We start from the raw sequence: 9,002 nt of genomic DNA, 5'->3' as shown, positions 1-9,002 counted from the left end.
GGGCAGGGGGAGAGCAGCAGGCACATTATTTTTCCATTTTCCTTTAATTAGGGCTCTGTGGAGGTGTGTTTGAAAACAGAGGGTCTCCTATGCCTTTGAGGAGGGTGAGAACACTGTTTTGGCTGCGTCCCGGGCCATATGCAGTGTATGGTGGCCAATGAAACTAGGCCTGGCTCATTCTGTTGCTTGTCTTGGCAGTCAGTTCCGTGGCTTGTGTTACCAGCTCTGGAACTTGGGGGCTGCCAAGCTCCGTGTGCCTCTGTGTGTATGTGTGTGTGTGCATGCTTGTGTGTGTGCACTCATGTGTATGTGTGTGTGTGTGGTTTGGCCTCTCGAAACTCAGCAGAGACAAATGCCTTAGTGACCCAGGCTTGGAATTTTTAGCCTGTTTCGTTACACTTATTGCTGACTGTGGGAGGCCTGGCCAGAGCCCACCATTTTGAATTTTTTTTGGAAGTTTATTCTCTTGCTGCAAACCATAAGTTCAAGTCAATTTTGAGCTCCATTTCCAACGCTTTATCTAGCTGTTGGCAGTTTTTTAAAAGGACCAGTGTGGTCATCATACATGTGTGTGTCCAAGTCCGATGTTGTGCTCTTAGCTCCTGTCAACAAAGGCCAGCACGGGACTGAGACAGGAAAAGAAGAGAGCAAGCTTGCCTGATGGCAGTACCTTCCCTTCCCAGCTTCTTCTTGTGTCTCAGAACATGGATTCCTGGGAGAAATGAATTCAGGTCGTTTATTGAGCACCTACATTGGGCAGAGTACCAAGCTGAGTTTATAGAAAGGGCCTTGTTGGAAGCATTTCCTGGATTGCCAGGAAACAGTAGGTGTCTCCTGGAGGAATGTTCCTGGGCCTTCTGCGGCTGGGACAGCTGTGCAGGAATCCTGGCTACCAGCACATAGTGGCTTCTCCAGGACCCCAGTGACCCCTCTGTGTTTGCCTGAGGAGTGGCCCCTTCAAGGCAGCACAGGGACAGTGACTGACAGACGTAAAAGATGCTGGCCTCGTGCTTCTGAGGCAAGTCTGGAACCCCAGGCTGATGGTGGTGCACTCTGACCAGTGAGCTATGCAGCTGTGTTCTGGCCTGTGGGCTGGAGGAACTTTAGGGGAAATCAAAGCAGAATGCAGGTACTGGGTGTCCTCTGCACCCTCCTTCCCTACCTGTGTGCTTTGTGCCTTAGAAGCTGCCTTCTGGGGTCTAGGGCTGAAGTGGGAGAACAGACTCCTCTGGGGAGAATCATCCTCATGGCGGGAAGAGAAGGAAACCATTGTTAAGTTGGAACAATCCAGAAGAGAATTGGAGGAGTCATCTAGTATTAATGGCCCTGCAGGAAGAAAGGTCCTGTGGTAACACTGACTTTATACTCATTGTGTGCAGGCGCTGATCCAGGTACTTTCCAAATATTAACTAACTTAACCCTCTTGGCAACCTTACGGGGCAAATGACATTATTCTCATTTTATAGTTGAGGAAAATAAGGCACAGAGAGGTTAGGGAACTTGCCCAAGGTCACACAGGTGGTAAGGGAGAGTGGGAATTTATACTCAGAGCATCTGTCTTGAAAGCTTCCTCTCCCCTGCTTACAGATCTTGGGGACAGCCCTCTGAAGAGGACCTTTTCCAGCTTCCAGACCTGCTGCTCACCACTCTTGCAAATCCTCCACTGTTGGCTCCCTGTGCTTGCCTCCTAACCCTATTCTTGCTCAGATGTCTTGCCCTTGAGCATGTGTTCACTTCATGACCCGCATCACTTTCCAGCACCTCATCCTAACCCAGCCTCAAGCCAGAGGCCTCTGTAGCCTTATGCACCTCATTCTCATTTCTTAGGTCAGTCCAGGACAGCTGCTACCTGATGGGGTGGGGTGTGTAGTCTCCCTTAAAATCTATGGACAGAAAGTTCATGATATAGCTTGTAAGGTTTTCTTTTTCTTTCTTTTCGTGTGTGTGTGTGTGTGTGTGTGTGTGTGTGTGTGTGTGTGTGTTTGAGACAGGGTCTCAGTAGGGAGTTCAGGCTGGCCTTGAGCTCACTTTGTAGCCCAGGCTGGTCTCGAACTCACAATGATCCTCCCGCCTCAGCCTCCCAAGTGCTGGGATTACAGGTATAAGCCACTATGCGTGGCATCTCCTTTTTTTTTTTAGAGCTAGTTTTGTTCCTCTCGATGAAGAGGCTGATACTTGAGTCCTTTTAGTAAGAACAGCCCTGTGCAAGTGTGACCCCTCCAAGCAAACACCGCCTGCAGACTTTTCTATTTAAAAAAAAAAAAGGCTTGGCTTTGCATACAGTAAACCAGAGAAGAAAATAAGAGAACCAGTGGAATCAGTTACATCTTTTATTCTTTGGGTCGAAAATCTCTTCATGTTAATATCTTCCAGTAGATATTTTTGGACTTGAAATGCTTTGTGGCTTTTTTTTCCTGCCTCTACAATGCAGCACCAACTGTGTCCTTACCAGTCCCCGTGAAAGTCAGAGCAGGGTGGTACAGATAGCAGATCTTTCCCTCAAGTTCTTTCCACTTGAATCCATCTGGTCCCGGTTTTTGCCGCAAGCTGGATTTTAGGGAGCTGCATCAACTCACTCTTAATCTTGGGCTTAGCTACAGCTTGGGGTCCACTCTGACCTCAATTTTTTTTTTGTCTTATTTGTGCCTGGCTTGTCAGAACCTGTCTTGGACTTGTATTCCCTAGCTTTTCTTCACTGGCTAGCTTCCCATGTATCCTGGTCAGTGTCCCAAATTGCCAGAGTCTTTGGATCCTGGGCCTAGATTTTGAGGCACGAGCCTCATTTCTTAATCTTGCCTATGCAGAGTGATTCTCTGTATGCATCCATTACACACGCAGACGTGGTGGGTGTTTATCTGCCTGTTAGACCTCCTGGACCCTGAAGGGAAAAAATCTCTGGGTTCCTCTCCTAAAGTGTTTAGTACGTAGTTCTTCTTTACCCACTAAATTGTTTCCGTATGGAACATCCAGTCTGGGAGATGATTTCACCTCTTGTCATCTTTCCTATGTCTTCCTTGAAGTGGGTAAGTTCCTTTTGGCTGTTACTGGCTCCTTGCTACCACTGAGCCCCACTTTTACAGAGCCTTAAATCGTCTGAAATTGTTCTATTTTTCAAATCACTGAAGTTGCCGTTCAGCCTTCGATGACCAGCCAGCTCTTTGCAGTTAATGAGGATCCAATTAGAAGGCAGCCGCTCTGCTCCTCCACCTTCTCCCTTCCCCCAGAGACAGCTGGGATGACTTCTCACTGGTGAATGTCAGTCCTGCGGTTGTCTCCAAGGCATGGCATGTGTAAAGGACTTTGTGGTTTGTATCCGAGCAGTTAGGGGCTCCCTTGCAGGGGAGAGAAAGACAGGAAGATGTTTGCTTTTACGAAGGAGAGCCTGGTGCCTGGTCCCCTTGGGTGAAGTTTCCCATCAGGATAGGTTCTTGGGGGAAAATCACTACTCCCAGGGGTAACTATCCCTGGGGAGGGGTCCCTGGTAGCAGCAAATTCCTTATATTTTGAGAGCATTTGTTCGTGCCTCATTTATACCATCTGCATGAAGATAAACAGAAGCTGCAAGTAGGCTATCGTTCCTGGAACAGAGTGGGATCTGGCTTCCATCTCCAGGGTTGGCTTAGATGGGGAAACGTATGGGAACCTCTGCGGTATTTCTCCTGGGTTTACTGTGGGAAGAACCTGGAGGTGAGATTGTGGCCTGATAATTAGCTTCTGAGCTTCCAGAGGCAGATCCTAACCCGCTTGCTGAATTTCGGTCTGCCAGGAATTTGTTATTTGTTCATTCATTCGTTCATTGCAACAAGTATATCTTCATTGTTCCTCCTGTGCCAGACATGAAGCTGGGCACTGGGGTCACCCAAACATCAACCAACCTGCTTACCATCTGCTCCCTGAAATTACCTCTCTGCTTGCCTAGGGGTGGCATGGCTGGGCCCAGGCACAGCTTTGCTGCACTAGAGTGGCTCTTTACCTGTCCTCCCAGGAGGAGAGTCAGGGAGGTGGACAGCCCACCCTGAAGCCATCTCCTGGTGTGGCAGGCACAGCTCTGTGTTGCAGGCCCAGCATTGAGGAGTGGTTCCCTTGCTAACCTCAGTGCTGGAAGACCACAGCCTGTTAAAGACCCCTGGTAAAGAAGTGTCAGGTGCTGCTTCTGTCTGAGCCCCACTCAGGCTGCCATGGGGTTATTCAGGGAACTTCCTGAGCCTGAATCTCTAGAGAAGGTCCTCTTTGATGAAAGTGATCCTGTACTCTGGGCTCATGTATGAAGGGTCCTTCTTTTTGCTGCAGGGATCCACACTTCTTGGACTCCAGGAGAGGAAACCAAAAAAAGGGGGCAGGTGCTAAAATCCAAGTGCCAGGAATCTAGCCTTGGTTCTGACCTTCTATGGTTGTGTGACCTTGGGCATGTCATTTAATGTGTCTGAGCTTCATCTTCCTCACATGCAAAATGAGGATGTGGTTTACATGAGCACAGGGCCTCCCCCAGCTCTGAGATGATCGCTCAACATGAATGAGTCCTAGGTCCTCTTCCGAGGGAACTCTGAGTGCTAAGGAGGGGCAGAAAGGATCTGGGGTGCAGAGGGCGGTGCTGAAGGGAGCAGAGATAGAGTAGATGGAGCACAGATGAAAGAGTCTGGGGGAAATAACTGCCATGTGGGCCAGAGGCAGGGGCTACAAGCTGAGGGAGGGATGGTCAGAGGCTGGGCAGAGGCTGTGTATGTGCCAGGAACTGGTGGCAGGCACACTATCCATTCACAGGCACCGCTCTTTAAACAAAATGCCATTTAGTAGAAGCCTTTGTGGCTTGAGGATGCAAATCACTCACCTGACCCCCCCACAAAGTGCACAGCTGATAAAGAATCAGGCCTCAGATTTGTCTAGGGAGCCAGGTGCCACCCTTGAAAATAAAATAGAGATAGAGGGAGAACGTGGCTGCACTGCTGGCCACCATGGGCTCTCTGTTGAGTCCCTTTCTGAATTCTAAACCTGAGGATCTCAAGGAGGGGAGTGGGTGGGGAGTCACCCACTGGAGTCACTCCCATGTGAGGACACCATGGCCTGGCGGATATCACATCTCTCCTGTTTACCAAGTGCACCTTTCTCCAAGGAAGGTAACAGATCGAGGTGGAAGGACAGGTGAAAGGTTTCCTCTGGGGAGCTCCAGGATTTTGTATGGCCCTATGCTGACAGGAAGAGGGAGGGATGGCATCCTTTGCAGTATTGCAGTGTTTGAGTATCGTTGCGCTAGAATACTCCTAACAAGGCTACTTTAATCCCTTCACGCCTGCTCTCCCTGTGCCCAGACCCTGCCGGCTTGCAGGAGCTCATCAGCAAGTGGAGGGAGGAATGGATGGGTGGAAGGGTAGGAGCCCTTTAAGGGCCTACGATTTATTGGCAGACAAGTTTCTTCACTGTCCTCTGTGCCTTGAAAACAATGACCAGCTCTTACCCATGTGTTTCCCCCAGCAAAGGGAGGAAAGAAATAAGAATTCCCATGGTGCTGATCTGTCTCCTTTATGCCCTTCTTAAGTGCTGGGCATCTGTCTTCCCTGGTAAACCCCTCGGGTCTGGCAGAGCTAGAGTACGTGTTTGCTGTGAGAATGGAGAGACCGTGGAGGAATTTTCTGGTACTGGGTTCCGCTGGGAAAGCACGTGCTAATTAATTCCATCTCTTTGCCTGACTTCCCTACAGACCCGCCTCACTCACGCAGGCTCATCCTCATACCTTTAACTTGGATTTGCTTTATCTTGTATTCAAGGGTTCTTAACAAGTATGCAGAATAGGATGTGTGATTTGAGGGGAGGCACCATGCCAGACCAAAAATAGCTCCCTTTTAAAGAGGTAACAAGGTGCTTGAGATCTCACTGCTAGAGTCAGTCTCTTCAGAGGCAGTGCGGTGCCATTTAAACCCCAGCCATCCCCACCCCAGCTTTAACTGAGTGTAGCCTTGAATGAGTTATCTCCTGTGTCCCGCCTTCTTCTGTGCAAGGGGCTCTGGGCCAGGCTAATGGGGCAGGTAGAAGGATCATTAAGGAGAAAATGCTGAATAAATTTTGCCATTGATTGGGTTAAGCCTTGCCTTGGGAGAGGACAAATCCCAGCAGCGCCAGGGATGGGTGTCAGTCAGTTGATTTTCTTCGGTAACAGAAAGGACCTAAGGGCAGGAAGAGTGCCTGGGAGGGAAGGGACTCGGGAACATTGATGAAGGAAGGGACAGCAGGGTGTGGAGCTCCTGGCCTCAGAGCTGATCGTCCTGTACTGCTTTCTTTTGCCCACTCCAGGCTGGCTTGTTGCTCCTCTTGCTATGATGCCTGGGCAGATCCCAGACCCTTCTGTGACCGCAGGCTCTCTGCCAGGGCTCGGCCCTCTCACAGGACTCCCCAGCTCAGCTCTAACTGCAGAGGAGCTGAAATACGCCGACATTCGCAACATTGGGGCCATGATTGCACCCTTGCACTTCCTGGAGGTGAAACTGGGCAAGAGGCCCCAACCCGTGAAAAGTGAGGTGAGTGTGTCCTGTCACTCGAGAGACTTAGGCCTGGCCCTAAATGTGACATGCTGTGGAACTCTGGCCTTGCTGCTCATAATGTGCCATGAAGACCAGTAGTGTAAATGGGGTTGGGGGTGGGGGGAGTTTGAGGCCCCTGCAGTTGGAATCTGCATTTTAACCAACTGCCCTGGGGATTCATGGACACATTCAAGGCTAGGTCAGGAGGCTGCTTTGAGGGGCAAGGGAAATGTGACGATGCAAATGAATAATGACATCTTGGCGATCTCTCTGGGGTGCTGCATGGGCAGAGATAATGTGTGCATGTTTGGAAAAGTGTAGAGGAGAATGCTAACATTGAGTTATCTCTAAAATTTATCATTGCTTGTCACATCATTGCCTTCATCTCTGTTGGCCCCAGATTGGGGCTGGAACAAGGGAACTTGGAAGCCAGGTGATATGGCCTCACTTATCTAGCAGCTGCCAGAGCAAGGCATGGCCTCAGTCCCCAGCATCACCTGCCTGAGATAGGGGTGGCAAAAGACCCAGACACGGAGCACCTCCCCCACCCCAGGCCCTTGCACCTGCAGCTCTCACAAGCCTTACATGCCGAAGGGCAGCTTTTCCCAAGGGACTGGTGAGAAGCAGAAGTCCCCAGCATGGCTCAGCATCAGTGCAGTGCATGCCAGCCCAAACTTGTGATTTGCTCGAGTGTTTTCCCCAGCGAGTGCCCCAGAAGAGCCATTTCTGTGGGGGCCTGGCAGAGTAGCCACCAGACAGAAGGAGCCAGGGAGAGGAGGTGGGCAGGGCGTGGGATATCTCTGAGTGTCAGGTGTGCAGGGCTCTGTCCAGGGAGAGTGTTCCCAGGCAAAGATGGGCCTGGTTCCTCCCTCAGGATGGAGTGTGGAGGCTCTGGGGTCAGGAGAGAGGCGCTCCTGAGTGCGGAACTGTGTCTGGGGAGGGGCTGTGGATATTATGCAACTATGCCTGAGCTCCTCTCTCCCCTAAGCACCATGAAAACTGCAAGGAAGGGATTCTGGGGGCCTGGCCACAAGTGGCAAGCTGGCCGTTTGTGGGCTGGATCTGGCTCTGAGATATGTTTTGTTTGGCCTGTGTAGTATTTAAAAAGCAACTCGAACCAACATTTCACTTAAACATTGCAATTAAAAAATGGGAAAATCTGGTCACACTGTCCTGCTCAGTCATTGCAACTACTGTACTAAATGAAGTGCCACCTCACTTTTTCCTTTCTCCATTTTGTCACTGGCCCCTCTACGTCCCTGTAACTTGGTCCTGATTATGCTGTAGGTTTTGCATTTGTTACTGCTGGCTCCCTTCATCTACCTCCAGTTCCTGATCCTTCCTGTGGCCTTCTGTGCTTGAGGCACCTTCATTAGTTACACAGCAGGCGCCTTCTAAAGATTGTTGATTACAAGGAGTAGACAGTGATTAGATTTTTCCAAACTGACTTTGTCAATCACTGCTGTACTGTTAATAGCCTTTCCTGGCTTAGTGTCCCGTTTTTCTGATGGAAGGCCCTTGTCTTTGGCCTGCTGCTAGTTTCCTACCCAGCCCCGTGGCCCCAGAGTCTCTGTTTCTGGATCATTCCACAGTAAAATTGTCATTGTGGACCTATAGCTGAGCAGTGTCCCTGGGCCCAGCACTATGAGTGGCTTGATGAAGCCAGGTGCCTTGGGCATGGTTTGGCCCAGCTGGCACTTGCTTGGAGAACTGAGTTGCCACCTCCCCCCCAAAAAAGGCTCTGGGAGAGCCTCCCCCTTTTTTTGGAAATGGCCTTTATTCAGGTGGGGTATTTTTACATTTCACAGCCACCCCCAAACTGATGGCAAATGCCCTGTACCTGACAGTGACATGCTGTCCTCACCAGCACCCTCAAAAGGGTACCATCCAGCCCCCAAAAATAACAAGCTGTTTTTAGGGCATATTTGCATGTCCTCTTGCTCGCCGTCAGTGTTGCGGGGGCACTGCGACACTTGGATCTGCAGAGCTCATGCCTCATGGGGGAAGGCAGCAGGCCCTGTGCTGAGAATCCATCTCCCAGCTTGTGCTAGTCCCACCTTGGAGGTGGGGCTCATCCTGGGAGCAAGGAAAACCCAGAGCGAGTGGGGGCAGAACCTTGCAGCTGTTGAGGCTGTGTTCTGAGACCTATTTGCATATGGCAGATTTTCACATTGGCATTTTAGACTAGTGAAAGTTTCTTGAATAGTAATGAGGCACCGGCTCACACGGATGAAGCACAGGCCTGTGCCGAGTGCTGGACATGCAGGGTCTCATTTATTCTTTACTCCGTTCTGGTGGCCAGGTTATCCCCGTATTAGAGGAGAGAAATTTAAGGTCCAGCAAGGAGATTAAGTGACTCGGGTCGTGCTGTGGGGCTGCTGGGCCCTGGATGATGATGGCAATTCTGTTGCTGTCCCAACCATATCATCCTTGTCCTGAGCTTGTACCAGGCAGGCATGGTACTAGACACTTATGTCACACAAGAACCCT

The 9,002-nt window shown here is 50.4% G+C and overlaps 1 protein-coding gene across 2 annotated transcripts in view; it reads left to right on the top strand.

The window, feature by feature from the left end:
- Jdp2 (Jun dimerization protein 2) overlaps positions 1–9,002 on the top strand; it is a 39,048-nt gene that overhangs the window by 2,632 nt on the left and 27,414 nt on the right. For both annotated transcript variants that reach the window (XM_063241201.1, XM_063241202.1), the window contains exon 2: positions 6,286–6,509. In XM_063241201.1, the coding sequence (XP_063097271.1) occupies positions 6,286–6,509 (224 nt within the window). The remainder of the gene's footprint in view (positions 1–6,285; positions 6,510–9,002) is intronic.

This window comes from Cavia porcellus, unplaced genomic scaffold (assembly GCF_034190915.1).
Source record: "Cavia porcellus strain 051 isolate PalLab524CR breed Dunkin Hartley unplaced genomic scaffold, mCavPor4.1 scaffold_31, whole genome shotgun sequence".
In the NCBI taxonomy this organism is placed as follows: Eukaryota; Metazoa; Chordata; class Mammalia; order Rodentia; family Caviidae; genus Cavia; species Cavia porcellus.
Note: the sequence above shows the minus strand (reverse complement) of the source record. Positions and strands in the feature narration are given on the sequence as shown.